General features: G+C 46.9%; 1 protein-coding gene across 1 annotated transcript in view; it reads right to left on the reverse strand.

Moving 5' to 3' along the window:
- Positions 1–20,747, reverse strand: part of PRSS53 (serine protease 53) — a 104,538-nt gene that overhangs the window by 68,900 nt on the left and 14,891 nt on the right. Inside the window, exon 5 of the mRNA XM_030209969.1 lies at positions 19,357–19,523. Within this exon, the coding sequence (XP_030065829.1) occupies positions 19,357–19,523 (167 nt within the window). The remainder of the gene's footprint in view (positions 1–19,356; positions 19,524–20,747) is intronic.

Here is a 20,747-nt window from a genome sequence, read left to right on the forward strand (position 1 = left end):
CGCTCTCCGTCTCCACCTGCCTAACGCTATGGCAGCGGTCGGGCGGCTGGGCTGGCACTCCGTGGCCGCTCCTCTCTCCGCTCGCCTTGCCGACGCTGGGGCCGGCGCCGGCATGGAGCTGCAGCCTCGTGGTTGCGGGGAAAGCCAGCCATGTTGGGGCTCGCCGGCGTTCTAGGGCGTCACCTTCTTCCAGGTGCGGAGCCCAGGAACCTTAGCCGTGCCCCCTGGTCCCTCCAGATTGGCCAGGCGCGGTTGGACTCTGCCTCCATCGGCCGGCTGCCCAATCCTGATGCTCTGCCTTGATGACGTGGGTCGCGGGGTCTCCCTCATTCCACCTCCTGCCAGCTGATGCTCTTTCCCTGGATTGGAGGGGCTACTTAAGGAGCTGGGAAACGCTACTACTTGCTTCAGCTTCTACTCACTGAGGACTCATGCTTCTGTGCATGGTACCTTGACTTCGCTCGTGCTTGACCTAACCTGACCTGACCTGACTTCTGCTGGTTCCTGACAACTTTCTGCTCGCTGCCTGCCCTGACTTCTGCTGGTTCCTGCCCTCTCGCTGCCTGTAGCCCAACCCAGCCTCCTGAACTTTCTCTCATTACAGCCAACCCCTGCGGTTCTGGAAGTCCTGTTGGCCACCTGCACCTGGGGGCTCAACCCCTGGGGAATGGCGGTCGCCGCAGGTGAGAGACTTGGGGTTATTCGGCTGTCCTTTGGAGGTCTGGTGTCTACCGTCACTGCATCCCTCCAGCTGGACCCAAGGGCTCACAAGATCTCCATACAAGACACACTTATATGAATGTTGTTAGCTAGTGAATATATAGGTAGGAAGACTGGTTCAATGGTATTGTGTGGTATGTACAGAGGGTAATGTATTAGGTGGTTTTAATCTAATTTGATTGAGTATTATAATATACTATTTTTGCAATAAAACATTTTTTTGGTAATAATCTATTCTTGTTAGTCAATATAAAGATTAGAATGGTGTCAGAAGAGATCCAAGATGGCCGCGGTATGATTGGCGTCAGCGGACGCGTTGCAATCCAGCTCTAGTGAACGCTGGAAAGAGAGCCTTACCTGCCGTTTTGCGATGGGTAAGAGACGGGGGAAGATCAGGGAGATTCCCTCTCTCCCTGGAAGTAGACCCCCACTCCAACAGCCGACGCTCGAGCGGTTTGGAATTGCCTCCGGTTCAGAAGTGACATCTACTCCTGCTGCTGGAGCCAGCGTATCAGAGCTGGCCGACAGTGTTAACGGGGCTTCTCTGAGCCCTGTTCTGTGTGCAGCGCCCCCTCAACCAGGAAGTGAGCGCTTCGTGATGAGTCCTACTGCTCAAACTCCGACGAGAGAAGAGAGCATTCAGGGAGGGAACCTACACGAAACCGGAACAAATGCTGCCAGCTTGACTATACCAGAGGATAGTTCTGCTCCTGTAGTTTCTACTACAATTGTGAGTATCCTGGAACAAACTGCTAGAGCACCACAACTGGTTTTTGAGGGAAAAGAAAAACCTGCTGTAGTGACGCTAGAGTCACTTTGGGAACTGAACTCTTCCACTCTCTCTGCCTTACAGACTCTGATAGCAAAGAATACTGAAAGTATCAAGGCTATAGCCGAAACTGCATTAAAACAACTACAAATTAATGATTACCAAGCCATGGAGGTTAAAACTCTATCTGAAAAATTTGCAAAAATGGAACTTGTGGAACAATCATTGATTAAGGACAGGTGTTTTGCTTCTAAGCGCTTGGAGTATTTGGAGAACCAATCAAAGAGACTTAACCTGCGTATTATAAACTTTCCAAAATCGCCACTCATTACCCCAATACAAATGGTTAAGAAATATTTAGTGGAGGTACTGGGAATGTCTGATAGTTCATTACCACCTATTACAAGAGCATATTATTTACAGAGTACTGGTAAAGTACTGGATAATTTAAATCCTTCAGGTGGAATGAATCTAACTGAGTTCCTAGAATCCTCTCTGGAGGTGGTCACGCAAAGGTTAACTTTGCTGGTGACATTTGCCCTTGAGATAGATAGAGATGCAGTGCTCAGGCTGTCCTTGAGACATCTTAATTCTTTATTTTTGGGCTCAAAAGTAAGGGTTTTCCCGGATCTCTCCAGGGAAACCCAGAAGAGAAGAAAGTTATTTTTACTATTGCGCTTAAGGGTAGTAGCAATTGGTGCAAATTTTCAATTAAAGTTTCCTTGTGTTTGTAGAATCTTATACCAAACAAAGCAATTTCAGTTTTTTGAGCCCAGTCAATTGGAGGATTTTTTGAAAAGCAAAGAGGGTGTGATTGTGAGAATTTAGAACCAAATGTAACACTGTATAGCAGCTTGGAATAGTTCATTCTGAATATGACGCAATCTGTTGATAATTATAAATTGATTGAGCTTTGTTACATTAGCTTATAATATATATTTTTTCCTTTTTGGATCAATTACATTTGTTTGTGGACGATAGTCATTATTTGCTTTTTTAGAAATTATGATTTTGTAATCAAAGATGGTATTATTGCATGTATCGTGTAATATTCAAGATTGTTTGAATATTGTAATGAAAAAAATTTGAAAAAAAAAAAAAAAAAAAAGAATGGTGTCAGAAGAAGGCATAACAGAGATTTTCTGAGGGAGTGGATAGCTCTTAATTCTACGAGGACAAGCAGGCTGCTTGTTCTCACTGATGGTTGACGTCCACGGCAGCCCCTCCAATTGGAACACTTTCTAGCAAAGTCCTTTGCTAGTCCTCGCGCGCCGATGCGCACAGCGCATTCGCGGCCGTCTTCCCGCCCGAACCGGCTCGTGCTGGCCAGTCTTCTTTTGTCCGCGCTCGGTACAGTCGTGTTTCGCCGTTTGCGCCCCAAAGTTGACCTCGCGCGTCGTTCATCGACTTCGTTCATAAAAAAAAAAAAAAAGGTGTCGGGAGGAGGCCTTTTGGTTTTCTCCCTTCCCGCACTTCGAGTTTTTTGCCCCGGTAAGTTTTCTTTCGTCGTCGGGGTAGGCCCTATTTAGGCCTCGGTCGAAGTTTTTCTTCCCCCTATTTTGTGGTGCCATTTTCGCCATTTCGAGTTTTGATCTCGCCGGCGCGATTTTTCCGCCCATGACATCGAAGTCTTCCAGCGGCTTCAAGAAGTGCACCCAGTGCGCCCGGGTAATCTCGCTCACTGACAGGCACGCGTCGTGTCTTCAGTGTCTGGGAGCTGGGCACCGCCCTCAGGCCTGTAGTCTGTGTTCCCTCTTACAAAAGCGGACTCAGGTAGCGAAGTTAGCCCAGTGGAACATTTTGTTCTCGGGCTCTTCGTCGGCATCGGCACCGGGAGTATCGACTGCCTCGATGTCGTCGGCGCCCGGACCTTCATCCTCGCCCCCGATTGCATCGAGTGCATCGAGGCATCAGCCCTCTGCATCGGGGCGACATCGGAGGGCTGCGTCGGTGTCGGTGGTATCGAGACCTCCTCGTCTGCTGATGTCGTCGGACGGTGGTGCTTCGTCTGGAGTGCAGGTGAGGGCTGTCCATTCCCCCGCTGGTGGCAGTGAGCCTTCGGGTGGGTCTCCCCCTACCCTGAGGGCTCCTGCGGTACAGCCCCCCCGAGACCGACCCTCTTCGGCCTTGGCCCCGAGGAAGAGACGGCTGGATTCTACGTCCTCCTCGTCGGTGCCGGGAAGCTCCGGTGACGTGCTTCGTTCCAAAAAATAGAAGAAGCATCGTCACCGGTCCCCTTCCCGTGTCGGCACCGAGAGCTCTGGGTCGCCGAGGGAGTTGGCACCCAGTAAGCATCGGCACCGAGAGGACTGCTCGCCCTCTGTTCAAGAGGTGTCGATGCGCTCCCCTTTGGACAGCCCGGAACAGCCTCCACGCCCGGAACAGGTTCTGACATCGACTCCTGCATCGGCTTCCATGTCTTTTTCCACAGCCGCTCTGCACGAGAGCCTCCGGGCCGTTCTCCCAGAGATCCTGGGAGAGCTGTTGCGCCCTTCCCCTCCGGTACCGGGGGTGCTTGCGCCACCGGTACCGTCAAGCGAGGCGCCGGCTGGCCCATTGTCCGGGGTGAGGTCTCCGACATCGGTGCCGCTTGCGGTACCGACTGCGGTAGCCTCCCAGGAAGGCTCCCCGACTACGTCGGCGGAGGGAGCTTCGCCGGTGCGGGCGAGGGAGTCTACCTCTCGACGCTCCCACCGTGGCCGTGGTTCCACGGAGTCGAGCCGGGCACGGTTGCAGACACAGGTCCGTGAACTTGTGTCTGACACCGATGGTGAGGCCTCGTGGGAAGAGGAAGAAGACATCAGATATTTCTCTGACGAGGAGTCTGAGGGTCTTCCTTCCGATCCCACTCCCTCTCCTGAAAGACAGCTTTCTCCTCCTGAGAGCCTGTCTTTCGCTTCCTTTGTCCGGGAGATGTCTACGGCCATCCCCTTCCCGGTGGTTGTGGAGGACGAGCCCAGGGCTGAAATGTTTGAGCTCCTGGACTATCCTTCTCCACCTAAGGAAGCGTCCACAGTACCCATGCATCATGTCCTCAAAAAGACATTGCTGGCGAACTGGACCAAACCTCTAAGTAATCCCCACATTCCCAAGAAGATCGAGTCCCAGTACCGGATCCATGGGGACCCAGAGCTGATGCGCACTCAGTTGCCTCATGACTCTGGAGTTGTGGATTTGGCCCTAAAGAAGGCCAAGAGTTCTAGAGAACATGCTTCGGCGCCCCCGGGCAAGGACTCTAAAACCTTGGACTCCTTTGGGAGGAAGGCCTACCATTCTTCTATGCTCGTGGCCAAGATTCAGTCCTACCAGCTCTACACGAGCATACACATGCGGAACAATGTGCGGCAGTTGGCGGGCTTGGTGGACACGCTCCCCCCTGAGCAAGCCAAGCCTTTTCAGGAGGTGCTCAGGCAGCTGAAGGCGTGCAGAAAATTCCTGGCCAGAGGGGTGTATGACACCTTTGATGTTGCGTCCAGGGCCGCTGCTCAAGGTGTGGTGATGCGCAGACTCTCATGGCTGCGTGCCTCCGACCTGGAGAATAGGATCCAGCAGCGGATTGCGGACTCGCCTTGCCGTGCGGATAATATTTTTGGAGAAAAAGTCGAGCAGGTGGTAGAGCAGCTCCACCAGCGGGACACCGCATTCGACAAGTTCTCCCGCCGGCAGCCTTCAGCCTCTACCTCTACAGGTAGAAGATTTTTCGGGGGAAGGAAGACTGTTCCCTACTCTTCTGGCAAGCGTAGGTACAATCCTCCTTCTCGACAGCCTGCGGCCCAGGCTAAGCCCCAGCGCGCTCGCTCTCATCAGCAGCGTGCGCCTCAGCAAGGCCCCTCGGCTCCCCAGCAAAAGCAAGGGACGAGCTTTTGACTGGCTCCAGCAGAGCATAGCCGCCATCCAAGTGTCAGTGCCGGGCGACCTGCCAGTCGGAGGGAGGTTGAAAGCTTTTCACCAAAGGTGGCCTCTCATAACCTCCGATCAGTGGGTTCTCCAAATAGTCCGGCAAGGATACACCCTCAATTTGGCCTCAAAACCTCCAAATTGTCCACCGGGAGCTCAGTCTTACAGCTTCCAGCACAAGCAGGTACTTGCAGAGGAACTCTCCGCCCTTCTCAGCGCCAATGCGGTCGAGCCCGTGCCATCCGGGCAAGAAGGGCTGGGATTCTATTCCAGGTACTTCCTTGTGGAAAAGAAAACAGGGGGGATGCGTCCCATCCTAGACCTAAGGGCCCTGAACAAATATCTGGTCAAAGAAAAGTTCAGGATGCTTTCCCTGGGCACCCTTCTCCCCATGATTCAGGAAAACGATTGGCTATGCTCTCTGGACTTGAAGGACGCCTACACGCACATCCCGATACTGCCAGCTCACAGACAGTATCTGCGATTTCAGCTGGGCACACGTCACTTCCAGTACTGTGTGCTACTCTTTGGGCTCGCCTCTGCGCCCAGAGTGTTCACCAAGTGCTTGGCTGTAGTAGCAGCGGCACTTCGCAGACTGGGGGTACACGTGTTCCCATATCTCGACGATTGGCTGGTGAAGAACACATCCGAGGCAGGAGCCCTGCAGTCCATGCAGATGACTATTCGCCTCCTGGAGCTACTGGGGTTTGTGATAAATTACCCAAAGTCCCATCTTCTCCCAGTGCAGAAACTCGAATTCATAGGAGCTCTGCTGGATTCTCGGACGGCTCGCGCCTATCTCCCAGAGACGAGAGCCAACAACTTGTTGTCCCTCGTCTCGCGGGTGCGAGCGTCCCAGCAGATCACAGCTCGGCAGATGTTGAGATTGCTGGGCCACATGGCCTCCACAGTTCATGTGACTCCCATGGCCCGCCTTCACATGAGATCTGCTCAATGGACCCTAGCTTCTCAGTGGTTTCAGGCTGCTGGGGATCTAGAAGACGTGATCCACCTGTCCACGAGTTTTCTCGAATCCCTGTATTGGTGGACAATTTGGTCCAATTTGACTCTGGGACGTCCTTTCCAAATTCCTCAGCCACAAAAAGTGCTGACCACGGATGCGTCTCTCCTGGGATGGGGAGCTCATGTCGATGGGCTTCACACCCAAGGAAGCTGGTCCCTCCAGGAACGCGATCTGCAGATCAATCTTCTGGAGTTACGAGCGATCTGGAACGCTTTGAAGGCTTTCAGAGATCGGCTGTCCCACCAAATTATCCAAATTCAGACAGACAACCAGGTTGCCATGTACTACGTCAACAAGCAGGGGGGCACCGGATCTCGCCCCCTGTGTCAGGAAGCCGTCAGCATGTGGCTCTGGGCTCGCCGTCATGGCATGGTGCTCCAAGCCACATATCTGGCAGGCGTAAACAACAGTCTGGCCGACAGGTTGAGCAGGATTATGCAACCTCACGAGTGGTCGCTCAATTCCCGTGTAGTGCGACAGATCTTCCAGGTGTGGGGCACCCCCTTGGTAGATCTCTTCGCATCTTGAGCCAACCACAAAGTCCCTCAGTTCTGTTCCAGGCTTCAGGCCCACGGCAGACTGGCATCTGATGCCTTCCTCCTGGACTGGGGGGAGGGTCTGCTGTATGCTTATCCTCCCATACCTCTGGTGGGGAAGACTTTGTTGAAACTCAAGCAAGACCGAGGCACCATGATTCTGATTGCTCCTTTTCGGCCGCGTCAGATCTGGTTCCCTCTTCTTCTGGAGTTGTCCTCTGAAGAACCGTGGAGATTGGAGTGTTTTCCGACCCTCATCACGCAGGATGAAGGGGCGCTTCTGCATCCCAACCTCCGGTCCCTGGCTCTCACGGCCTGGATGTTGAGAGCGTAGACTTTGCCTCTTTGGGTCTGTCAGAGGGCGTCTCCCGCATCTTGCTTGCTTCCAGGAAAGATTCCACTAAGAGGAGTTACTTCTTTCTATGGAGGAGGTTTGCCGTCTGGTGTGACAGCAAGGCCCTAGATCCTCGCTCTTGTCCTACACAGACCCTGCTTGAATACCTTCTGCACTTGTCTGAGTCCGGTCTCAAGACCCACTCTGTAAGGGTTCACCTTAGTGCAATCAGTGCATACCATTACCGTGTGGAAGGTAAGCCGATCTCAGGACAGCCTTTAGTTGTTCGCTTCATGAGAGGTTTGCTTTTGTCAAAGCCCCCTGTCAAGCCTCCTACAGTGTCATGGGATCTCAATGTCGTTCTCACCCAGCTGATGAAACCTCCTTTTGAGCCACTGGATTCCTGCCATCTGAAGTACTTGACCTGGAAGGTCATTTTCTTGGTGGCAGTTACTTCAGCTTGTAGAGTCAGTGAGCTTCAGGCCCTGGTAGCCCAGGCCCCTTACACCAAATTTCATCATAACAGAGTAGTCCTCCGCACTCACCCTAAGTTCTTGCCAAAGGTTGTGTCGGAGTTCCATCTGAACCAGTCAATTGCCTTGCCAACATTCTTTCCCCGTCCTCATTCCTGCCCTGCTGAACGTCAGCTGCACACATTGGACTGCAAGAGAGCATTGGCCTTCTATCTGGAGCGGACACAGCCCAACAGACAGTCCGCCCAATTGTTTGTTTCTTTTGATCCCAACAGGAGGGGAGTGGCTGTGGGAAAACGCACCATATCCAATTGGCTAGCAGATTGCATTTCCTTCACTTATGCCCAGGCTGGGCTGGCTCTTGAGGGTCATGTCACGGCTCATAATGTTAGAGCCATGGCAGCGTCGGTAGCCCACTTGAAGTCAGCCACTATTGAAGAGATTTGCAAAGCTGCGACGTGGTCATCTGTCCACACATTCACATCTCATTACTGCCTGCAGCAGGATACCCGACGCGACAGTCGGTTCGGGCAGTCAGTGCTTCAGAATCTGTTCGGGGTTTAGAATCCAACTCCATCCCCCCTAGGCCCATGTTTGTTCTGTTCCAGGCTGCACTCTCAGTTAGTTGGTAAATTTTTTAGGTCAATCTCAGTTATGTCCTCGCCGTTGCGAGGTCCAATTGACCATGTTTGTTGTTTTGAGTGAGCCTGGGGGCTAGGGATACCCCATCAGTGAGAACAAGCAGCCTGCTTGTCCTCGGAGAAAGCGAATGCTACATACCTGTAGAAGGTATTCTCCGAGGACAGCAGGCTGATTGTTCTCACAAACCCGCCCGCCTCCCCTTTGGAGTTGTGTCTTCCCTTCTCTTTGTCTTGCTACACATGAGACTGGCCGGCACGAGCCGGTTCGGGCGGGAAGACGGCCGCGCATGCGCGGTGCGCATCGGCGCGCGAGGACTAGCAAAGGACTTTGCTAGAAAGTGTTCCGATTGGAGGGGCTGCCGTGGACGTCACCCATCAGTGAGAACAATCAGCCTGCTGTCCTCGGAGAATACCTTCTACAGGTATGTAGCATTCGCTATTTAGGAACTCAGTAGGCTCTTAAATTTAGGAACTCAGCTAAGAGAAGTTCTAATTTATGCAAATGTACATTCCTAACTCCTAAAATTAAGCATGTGAAGGGTAATTCTATAACAGGGTGTCTACAATTATGCACCCAGAGGGAACCTGGTAAGAGCCTAATAAGGAAAAAAAGTGCATATTTTTCATTATAGAATACTAGCCTGGCACAGGAATTTTTTTTTTTTTTGGGGGGGGGGGGGGGGGGGGGCAGTGTCAAGATGGCAGATGGTAGCAAGATTGAATTGCTACTCTTTGTGCTGCAATTTTCTTTGATTGCTGTTCCTATGACCACTAAATGGAAGGGCAAGATTCAAACTTAACCTTCTATGGGTTCTTCTTTGGTGAATCAGCAGCAACGCATAGATAGCCACACTAAGGCCCAGATGCATCAACCAAACGTAAAAAAAGCAAAAACGTAAAAGCCATTACCGAATTTTTAAAAACGAACAATGCTCCAAAAAAACAAGTCGCACATGTTCGGTGCGGTATTGTAAAGAACAATGCATCAAACTGGTGTAATCCCCTTTGGTAATCGGCTCCTAAAGCATGCGCAGAGCAGCCCAGCGTTATGCTGGCTGCTCTGCGCGTGCCACAAACGTCAAAAAACCAAAACACAAACACGTGGATCGGGAGGGGGTAAAGGCACTCGTCAGGAGCATCCTGTATGGATGGCCTTGCCCCCCTCCCACCCGTGGTCGCCGCTACTGCTCCCCGCTTCCTCCGCCAGCATTAAATAAAGAAAACAAAAATCAAAGCTTTAAGAGCCCTGGCCCCCCTCCCTTCCTGTCTCTCAACTCTTTCTTTCTGCACACAGCTCCGCCTCCCACCATCCTCCGCCCCCGTGCCCCGCCCCTGCCACTCCCCCCCTCCTCCGCCCCCCCCCCCCCCCCGCATTACCGGGCCCGTGCAGCGCCTCTCACCTCTGTATGAAGGTGCTGCACGGGCAAGAAGACCATTGCTGCAGTCTTCAGGACGTCTCCTTCATCTTCCCTGACCTGGGCCCACCCCCGTCTGACGTAGGTTTCTTACATCAGACGGGGGCGGGGCCAGGTCAGAGAAGGAGAGAGACTGCAGCGATGGTCTTCTTGCCCGTGCAGTGCCTTCATACAGAGGTGAGAGGCGCTGCACGGGCTCGGTAATGTGGGGGGGGGGGGGGGGCGGAGGATGGCGGGAGGCGGAGCTGCGTGCAGAAAGAAAGAGTTGAGAGACAGGAAGGGAGGGGATCCGGGGCTCTTAAAGCTTTGACTTTTGTTTTTTTTTTATTTAATGCTGGCGGAGGAAGCGGGGAGCAGCAGCGGCGACCATGGGCGGGGGGGGGGGGGGGGGCGGCAAGGCCGTCCATAAAGGACGCTCCTCACGAGCGCCTTTGCCCCCTCCCGAACCTTTTTTTTTTCGCTTTTATAGTGATGCAGGGGGAGCGGGGAGCAGCAGCGACCTCGGGCGTCAATAAAAGATGCCTCTGACGCACGTTTTCGCCCCCTCGCTTTTTTTTTTTTTTTTTTTTACATTAAAGTTTTTAGTCGGATAGTCCTAACGACAGGTACAGACCTGTCGTTAGCTTTCCGGCACTTTTCCTGCGTTAGGGTAGTCGGAAAACTTTGAAGCATCTCGTTTCTATGGGGTTCCTACACAATTTGCTAATCTGCATTCCGTTTTCGTTTTCTGCTACCGTGGTCGGAAAATGGCCTTTAATGCACGCCACGGTTTGAAAATTCTTCGTTAAAGGGTCGTTAAAGTTTAGTGCATCTGGGCCTTAAAGACTTTCTGAATCTTCTGTAGGTGAGTCCCCTGCTGTGGCTGCTGGCAGCAAATAGTCAGAGTTGCGTAAGGTTAAGGTTTCTCCACCTGCAGAGCCACTCAACTTTCTACCCAGGGCTGTGTACTCTGAATGTGTAGGCAGAGTTAGAAGCTGAAATTGTAAGCTCTATAGCCATTTTGCAGGGAAGTGAAAGTGCTCCTGACCTTTTGGGTGTTTTAGAAGCTGTGTTGGGAGATGTTTTGTCAGTGACTGGTTCAGAGAGACAATTAGGCTGTGCTTATGGAATATTGGCAGGGACTCGATATTGAAACAGGAATTACTATTTGAACTTTAGATGGAGATAATTTTATATCATCAATTTCCAATTTTGAAATTACCTTCTATCAATTTAATTTGGAACTCTCATTTAAAAAATATAAAAACCTGCTTAAAATTCATTTCTTAACTGCTGCTTATCAGTTACCTCAACCAGAAACCAGATCATAATTTGTCATTTTTCCTTGCTATGCCTTGCAACCCCATTACGGCACTACTATTATAGTGTTGACTCCATATACTCCCTCCCCACCTCATGTATCATATTTTTATTTTATTTTTCATCCCTTATTTTTGCTAAATGTAACATAAGCCCCCTTTTGCTGTCCTTTCCTTTTCATCTCCCCTATATTTATTTATATTTTTAATGTACACTGCTTAGATATTTTATGTAATTGGCGGTATAGTAAATAAAGGTGAACTAAATCAATATGGGGTATGTTGGTGAAGTTAAGACTTTTCTATTGCCAAATATTCTTCTGATTTGAATTATGTAGTGCTAACTGTAGGACTATTGGCTCATATGCAAAGTCTGGAGAAGGAACCTTGGAGAAGACCAGTGTCTTGGAACAGGATGTGTTACAGTCAAAAGCAGCCATTAATGGCATGATAAAGATAGGAAAAAAGAGCAGATAGAGAATCAGGCCAGACACCTGAATCTGCAGATACTAAACTTTCCCAAAGTTATGAGAATTTACCCTTGGACACTTCTAAAAAATATGTGGCTAAAGTGTTGGATTTTTTCATGTCAATGATACCTTCTGTTAATATTCTCTCTGTGAGAGGAGGTCAGACTGTGGAGAAAAATATCAGCTTGGACATCTCTGTTATACTTGAGTCATCTGTGGAGAAGGTTCAAGTGAGGGTTACACTCTTGGTTAACTTTGTTGTTGAAGAAAACTTGAACATGTTTATGCAGCTCTACTTCAAGAAAACTGCTGTGTGCTTTATGGGATGGAGAATATGGATATATTAAGATGTTGCTCTGCAATGCAGGAAATGCATATATTGTTTTTTTCCATACACTAAGAGACTCATTTTCGAAAGAGATGGACGTCCAAAAAGTGACATAAATCGGCACTTGGATGTCCATCTCTCAGAGATGTCCAAATCGGTATAATCGAAACCCGATTTTGAATGTCTCTAGCTGAAGTCCGTCGCAAGGATGTCCAAATCTCAAGGGGGCGTATCGGAGGTGTTGTGAAGGCGGGACTTGGGAGTGCCTAAGACTTGGACGTCTTTGAGCCATAATGGAAAAAGGCAGAGACATCCAGCACTAAAACTTGGAGGCTTTCACCCGGACATGTTTTTATTATGAATAAGGCACAAAAAGGTGCCCGAAATGACCAGATGTCCACTGGAGGGAATCAGGGATGACCCCCCTTACTCCCTCAGTGGTCACTAACCCCCTCCCACCCTCAAAAAACATTATTAAAAATATTACCTGCCAGCCTCTATTCCAGCCTGAGATGTCATACTCAGGTCTATGACAGCGCATGCAGGTCCCTGGAGCAGTTTTAATGGGTGCAGTGCACTTCAGACAGGTGGACCCAGACCCATACCCCCCCCCCCCCTACCTGTTACATTTGTGGAGGAAACAAAGAGCCCTCCAAAACCCATCACAAACCCTCTGTACCCACATATAGGAGTCCCCCTTCACCGATAAGGGCTATGGTAGTGGTGTACAGTTGAGGGTAGTGGATTTTGGGGGAGTTTGGAGGATGAGCACACAAGGTAAGGGAGCTATGTTCCTGGGAACAATTTATGAAGTCCACTGCCGTGCCCCCTAGGGTGCCAGGTTGGTGTCCTGGCATGTCAGGGGGACCAGTGCACTACAAATGCTGGCTCCTCCCACAACCAAATGGCTTGCATTTGGTCATTTCTGACATGGACGTCTTTGGTTTCGAAAACCGCCGAAAATCAGAAACATCCATGTCTAGGGACGTCCAAATCTAGGGATGGCAAAATATAAGGATTTGGATGTCCCTGACGGTATTTTCGAAACGAAAGATGGACGTCCATCTTGTTTCGAAAATACGGGTTTCCCCGCCCCTAGCTTTTGCCGTTTTGTAAAGACGTCCAAATCGCAAATTGGACGTCCCTTTCGAAAATGCCCCTCTTTGTCAGCTTGTGCAACTTCTGAAAACATTTTTTTATAAACAAAGATACAAAAAAAATGTGATGAGATAGAATCAGTGGATACCCTATTATAAATATGGAACGGGGTGTTATCTGATTCTTTGGAGGCTGTTGCTCCAATGAAAATAACTATTGTTAAGAGATCAAGTAGAGTCCTCTGGTTTAACAATGAGATAAGACTTATGAAATAAGAGTTAAGGAAAAGTGAGAATGAATGGAGAAAATATCCGTTTAGAGTTACTCAGATAGCTTATCTTGATAGGATGACAGTATATAGAAGTATGACCTATAAAGCTAAATGTGAATTTTATGATTTTAAAGAGCTCTTTTCTATTGTTAATGTTAGTTCGTGAAGAGGGGGTTTCTGTGGCAAATTTATCTCAGATTTCTAGTGGTGAATTTGCAAATGGATTTCTTGAATAAGTAAAACAGATAGATCAATTTGATCAGTCAAAATTACCTCATGAGCTGATAAGTTCTTTACAAAAGAATGAATTATAGGTTACTTTTTCAGAGTTATCTCAAGAGATGGTAAGGCAGATATTTTCTAAGGTAAATAATAGTGTTTGTAGAAATTATATTTGTCAACCATCGGTGTAAAAAAGCTTGAAGGAAATACTAAAATCATTAACTAGTCTTTTTACTAAGCCATGGTAAAAAGTGGCCTGTGGCAGTGTAGGTGCGTGCTTTGGGTGCGTGCCGGGCCACTTTTTACCGTGTCTGTAAAAAAGGGCTTTTTTTAATGGGAGGGGAAAAGGGCATGCGGTTAAAACTGAAACCAGCGTGCATCTAAAACTGGCCTGAGCCCTTAACGCCACTCATTGATCTAGCAGTAAGCGCTCACACGCTACACATGCTGTGACCGGTTGGCGCACACCAACTGCCGATTACCGCCGGAAAGGAAATAAATAAATCATCCAGGCATTACGGGCGCACACCAAATATGAAATTAGTGTCAGGGGGGTGTGGTAGCCTGGCAGTAGTCTCATTTATGTGCGTGCTGCACATGCGTAAGGCCTAACATGCCTTGGTGAAAGGGCCCCTAAGAGATGCTTAGAAGCAGGAATAGTGCCAGAATCCTTTAAAAAAGCTGTTGTGAGACCTTTGTAAAGGAACAAGAATGCTGACTTAAACCCTTTGGAGAATTATAGAACCATTCTTCGTTACCATTCATGGCGAAGGTGATGGAAAGATTGGAGTATGAGCAATTGGTATATTTTCTGGATTTACATATGATTCTAGGCCCCAATCAGTTTGGTTTTCTATCATTCCATGACACTGAGACTTTGTTGTTGTCTCTGGTTGATGTGGTAAGAACAGACTGTAGTAATGCCCAGCATTTTCTTTTGGTAAGTTTAGATGTATCCGCTGCCTTTGATATTGTTACTCATGTTATTTTTTGATTAATAGATTGAAGGCAATTGGAATATGAGGTACAGTATTGAATTGGTCTGAATCTTTTCTAAAACATAGATGCTTTCGTGTCATTCAGGGAAATGATTTATCAGAGTATAAGTTGATAGGGACTGGTGTCCCTCAAGGTTCCTGTTTATCTGCTATTCTCTTCAATATCTTTTTGATACTCTTTGGCGGTTACTCAACTGTTTTGGTATACAATTCAGACTATATGCAGATGATGTACAATTTGTGATTCCTTTGGAAAAAAGTGTTACATAAGTACATAAGTATTGCCATACTGGGAAAGACCAAAGGTCCATCAAGCCCAGCATCCCGTTTACAACAGTGGCCAATCCAGGTCACAAATACCTGGCAAGATCCCAAAAAAGTACAAAACATTTTATACTGCTAATCACAGAAATAGTGGATTTTCCGCAAGTCCATTTAATAATGGTCTATGGACTTTTCCTTCAGGAAGCCGTCCAAACCTTTTTAAAACTCTGCTAAGCTAACTGCCTTTACCACATTCTCTGGCAACGAATTCCAGTGTTGAATTACACATTGAGTGAAGAAAACTTTTCTCCAATTCGTTTTAAATTTACTCCATTGTAGCTTCATCGCATACCCCCTAGTCCTAGTATTTTTGGAAAGCGTAAACAGGCACTTCACATCTACCCGTTCAACTCCACTCATTTTATAGACCTCTATCATATCTCCCCTCAGCTGTCTTTTCTCCAAGCTGAAGAGCCCTAGCCACTTTAGCCTTTCCTCATAGGGAAGTCGTTCCATCCCCTTTATCATTTTTGTCACCATTCTCTGCACTTTTTCTAATTCCATTATATTTTTTTGAGATGCGGCGACCAGAACTGAACACAATTCGAGGTGCGGTCGCACCATGGAGCAATACAAAGGCATTATAACATCCTTATTTTTGTTTTCCATTCCTTTCCTAATAATACCTAACATTCTATTTGCTTTCTTAGCCGCAGCAGCACACTGAGCAGAAGGTTTCAACATATCATCAATGACGACACTTAGATCCCTTTCTTGGTCCGTGACTCCTAACGTAGAACCTTGCATGGCATAGCTATAATTCAGGTTCCTCTTTCCTACATGCATCACTTTGCACTTGCTCACATTAAACATCATCTGTCATTTAGACGCCCAGTCTCCCAGTCTCGTAAGGTCCTCTTGTAATTTTTCACAATCCTCCCGCGATTTAACGACTTTGAATAACTTTGTGTCATCAGCAAATTTAATTACCTCACTAATTACTCCCATCTCTAGGTCATTTATAAATATGTTAAAAAGCAACAGTCCCAGCACAGACCCCTGGGGAACCCCACTAACTACCCATCTCCAATGAGAATACTGACCATTTAACCCTACTCTCTGTTTTCTATCTTTTAACCAGTTTTTAATCCACAATAGAACACTACCTCCTATCCCATGACTCTCCAATTTCCTCTGGAGTCTTTCATGAGGTACTTTGTCAAATGCCTTCTGAAAATCCAGATACACAATATCAACCGGCTCACCTTTATCCACATGTATGTTCTCCGGAACATTGAGAGGGAAGGGAAGGGAAGGCTGGAGGCGAACCGAGCCTGCTGCTTTCAGTGCCACATGATCAATGAGTGGCGTTAAGGGCTCAGGCCAGTTTTAAAGGTACATTTGTGAGACTTGAGATTAATTTTGCAATCTATTAATTGTTGGGTGTCTGCAAGTAGTCTGAAATTAAATATTAACAAAACTCAGATTATGTTATTGACTACATATGATCACCGGATAATCCATCAATGTTTCAATTTGTTAATGAAACTATTCCTATTGTTTAGACATTGAGAGATCTAGGTGTTATTTTAGATGATGGTTTGACAATGAAAGCATATGTACTAAAGATTATTAAAGATGTATATTTTAAACTGAGATTGATAAGAAAGATGAAAAATTTACTGAAATCACAAAATTTTAGAACGGTGGGTCAGAGTGTAATCACACCATGTTTCGATTATGCAAATGTATTGCTATTGGGACTTCAGAAGACGTAATTGAGAGCTTTACAGACAGCCCAGAACTCGGTGGCCATGGTTTTGTTTGGAATGACCAACCCCTCTGTTTACAAAGCTGTGCTAGCAGCTGCCATGCGGCAATGCCGACATAGCCCATTCAAAGTGAATGGGCTATGTCGGCATTACCACACCGGCAGCCACTAGCACGGCTTTGTAAACAGGGGTGTAACATAGCAACATAGTAAATTATGGCAGATAAAGACCTGTACGGTCCATCCAGTCTGCCCAGCAAGATAAACTCATTTTATGTGGTATGTGATACTTTAAGTTTGTAAGTTTGAGCATATAACCTCCACTCTGAAAAGCCTGCACTGGTTACCTATAGAATATAGGATTCAATTTAAAATGGCCTGTTTGGTGTTTTAGAGATATTAGCAAGTTTTAGAGATATTAGCAACAAGACTTCATGTGTATCAACCAAACTGGGCACTGAGATCAGCAACTGAGAAATTGTTGGATATTCCATCTCATCCTGTGATATGCTCTAGTGAACACAGAAATAAAATTTTCTACATTGTTGGACCAGCTTATTGGAATAAACTTCCTTTGTGAATACAGAATATTATAGACTTTAAGGAATTTAAAAGGAGCTTAAAACATTATTGCTTAATGAAAAGCCTACAGCTGGGGTGATGCATGACATGCTAATATTTGCTTCAGGGCTTTGATTTGTTAAATATTTTGAAGTTTCTGTTGTTGTTTTATTTGTTTTTAGAGTGTGTATGTAATCCATTGAGAATGATGGATCAAGCGGAATAAACATTTTTAAATAACTAACTAAATAAATAATAGACAGGAGTGGTGCTTAGACATCAGCTAAAATAGTTCAGAAATAAGTCTAGTTCTGGGCAGACTTCTACAGTTTGTATCCCAAAAATGGCAAGACAAATCAGGATGGACTGAGTGTGCTTTGATGGCAAATCCAGTAATTGGGAAGTAAGGCCAGTTTCAGGCAGACTTCTACAGTCCGTGTCCCAAAAATGGCAAAGGTATCTTGGTGGAGGAGGGGGAAAACATTTTAAGGTTGAAATTAACGAGTAAAATGTTGGTAATTAGCATTATTGTTGGACAGTTGTTTTATCATATATTGATAATGAATGTGACCATGCTGCAGCCATGATAATAAAACTACTCTTTGGATTATTGACATGGTGCTGTGGTATCAGCTACAAGACTGCATGATATATTTCTGCCTATATGTGGTTTAGCATGGTGGCGAATTGCTGAATGCCCTGTTTGTCATGCAACTATTTAATCAGGAAGGAATATAAACTGCACAGAGTGTCGGGTGCAGTTCTGGTCACCTTGTAGGCTAGAGTGGATGAACCATGCAGGTTTTTATCTGCCATCATGTACCATGTTACTATAAGTGCATATATGCTCATTTTCTAAATGTTTACACATGTAATACACATATAAATGCTTTTATTTAATAAAATTGCCCCTTTAACTCCTTTGAGTATCAACCCCTAGGACCTTAGTGGTGAGGTTACTGATACAGATTTCCAACCAACAACTTATAACTCACAGCAACTAAGACAAATGGTGTTCTTGAAAGATTCTCTTGACTTAAAAATTAGGGTCAGCAGAGCACAAGTTAAACAGGCTCTCCCACAAAATCGTATCTTAAAGATTCCAGTCTCCTTAGATCTTTGCTGATTTCTTCCAGGCTCAGGCAGCTTCTCGCCTCTAAAATATATAATTTCAGGTTCTATCTACCAAGTGTGGATACCTCTTTTCAATGGTGTGCCTCCCTGTCCACCTCTGCGCCCCCCCCCCCCCCCCAAATTGCAGAGCTGGCTATACCCGGGGAGAGAGCCTGGGGGGGGGCAATGCATTACTTTCTCTGGGACACTGAGATGGAAGGGAAGGGAAGGCTGGAGGCGAGCCAAGCCTGCTGCTTGCAGTGCCGGCACTGCGACTCGAGGTAAAATAAAATATTTAAAGGCAGGGCGGTGGCAGGAAAGAAAGGAGGTCTATTGGGGAGCTGAGGGCGGGCAGGTGAGCCGGCGCTGGGAGTCTGTGACCCTGCAGTTTGCGGGGTGGGGGAAGGAGAGGCAAGCCGGCTCGCATTCCCTCAACAACTGGCTTGCAAGATGCCAAAAATTTTAACAACCAGTTCTTGCGAGCTGGCTCCAGCACACCACTGCCCCTTTTGCACTTCTCTGTTAACGTGGCTAAGACTAGACTGCCAAGTCCCTGTAGCTTTTCCTCGTCTTCTCTTCTGAACTATGGCACATGCCTGCTGTTGGTTTTCTGTCGCCTGTCAGAATATCACTTCCTCTTACTTCCTGCAATTTCTAGATGTCCTACTACTGCTTATTACCATGTGCAGTAGGCACATTACTCTTGGGAATACTGAACCACATCAATCCTCTGTGTACAACATAGAAGGGGCTAAGGCACAAGGTTAAGCGAACTGTTGTATGGATCATAGGCACTGACATTTCAAAATGATTGGGAGTGCCAAACACGATTCAAATTATCCCTCCCTGGATACAATGAAGTAGATTGCCTAATATTGGGGGTGCTCAGAACCCACTGGCACCCATAGTGGATATGGATCTTATGATGATTAAGAATAACTCACATTTTGTGATTATTGTGGAATTGACAGATGACAACAAAGCTCTGCTAAATACCTGTGAATAATTAACGTAACTCATATTAACTATACCAGCTTGACCAGACTTTTGGATCTGAAAGTTATGAGAAGGGTCCTTATGATTCCAGTTAAATGCATCTTGGCTGTAGTGTCTAGAGGTCAGAGAATCACTACTGAGAAATTCTTGTACTCACCCAACAGGGCCCTCTAATTCCATCCATGTTGTTTCCACAGATGATTCCCCAATGTGCAGGATAAGACAGCTCAGGGTTCCCTAATGAGTTGTATATGCAGTTGCAAGTTTGCCTTCCAATAAGGGTCAGATCAACCTTTTGCAGGAAGCGGGAGGAGGAAGTGTCAGCTGTAAACAAAGGACAAAGAAACCATCAGGCCCTGAGTCTTTGCTGTACTGCTCTGTAACAATCAGTCTTCTTATTTTTATTTTCAGCACTTGATATACTGCAATGATTCCTGAGGCGACTCTGGGTTTACAATTTCTACTACAGGTACTGTGCACTGCCCCTAATGGGCTCACAATCTAAGTCTTCTTGTAGGAATAAGATAATGCATTTATTTTTATTTTATTACATTTGTACCCTGTGCTTTCCCACTCATAGCAGGTTCAATGCGGCTTACATATTATATACAGGTACTTATTTGTGCCTGGGGCAATGGAGGATTAAGTGACTTGCCCAGAGTCACAAGGAGCTGCCTGTGCCTGCAGTGGGAATTGAACCCAATTCCCCAGGACCAAAGTCCACCACACTAACCACTAGGCCACTCCTCCACTCCTCCCAGTGACTTCAGCTTTACTATGGAAATGGGGTCCATTTAAGAAACACTTACTGAGAGAGGGTGGTTGGTCACGGGACCCTATCAGTTGCTCACAAGGGATTCATAAGATCTAATATGCACAGGCAACAAATCAAGATGGGCTTAGAAATTATTTTTTATCAGTTTGGTGATGTCCTGTGCCTTTTACCGGCCTGATAAAAATAACAAGTCCACCTTATGAATGCCAGAAGGAGGCTCTCTCTAGAACAATACAAGCATGAGACAAGCATTAGCAGTAAATCTGAGAGACTGAGATCACACTCTGGCATAGGGTGAGGTTCATTCCTGTTATGGTAAGCACAGAATTAACCCTCTTGAAGATATTAATCCAAAGAGTTTAATTCCATTTGCTCTGCTAGCAGAGGGAATTTCTAGTATTTTTTTTTTTTGAAATGACAACATGCTGATTAACAATGAAAATAAATGGTGGTGTCTACATAGATTGACCTTCTAGCACATGTGATGGAGTCAAAACCAATAACATAAGTTGCAATAAACCCAGAAGATCCTTAGATGTGAAGAAATAAACGAAAAGCCTGAGGTCAACTGTGGTCCAAGACTTTGCACCAGGAAAAGTCAAAACCACAAATGGTGGAGGAACCAAAACTCTCTACAGAAAACAACAGATGAAAGGCACTGCCATAAGGGCACATATGCAGTTAAATTCTATGGATCCAATGTTCAAAGTTGCATATATGGTCACTGATGTCACTGACCACATAATCAGATCTTTGCTTTAAAATTCTAGTGA

This window comes from Microcaecilia unicolor, chromosome 7, assembly GCF_901765095.1.
Source record: "Microcaecilia unicolor chromosome 7, aMicUni1.1, whole genome shotgun sequence".
NCBI lineage: Eukaryota > Metazoa > Chordata > Amphibia > Gymnophiona > Siphonopidae > Microcaecilia > Microcaecilia unicolor.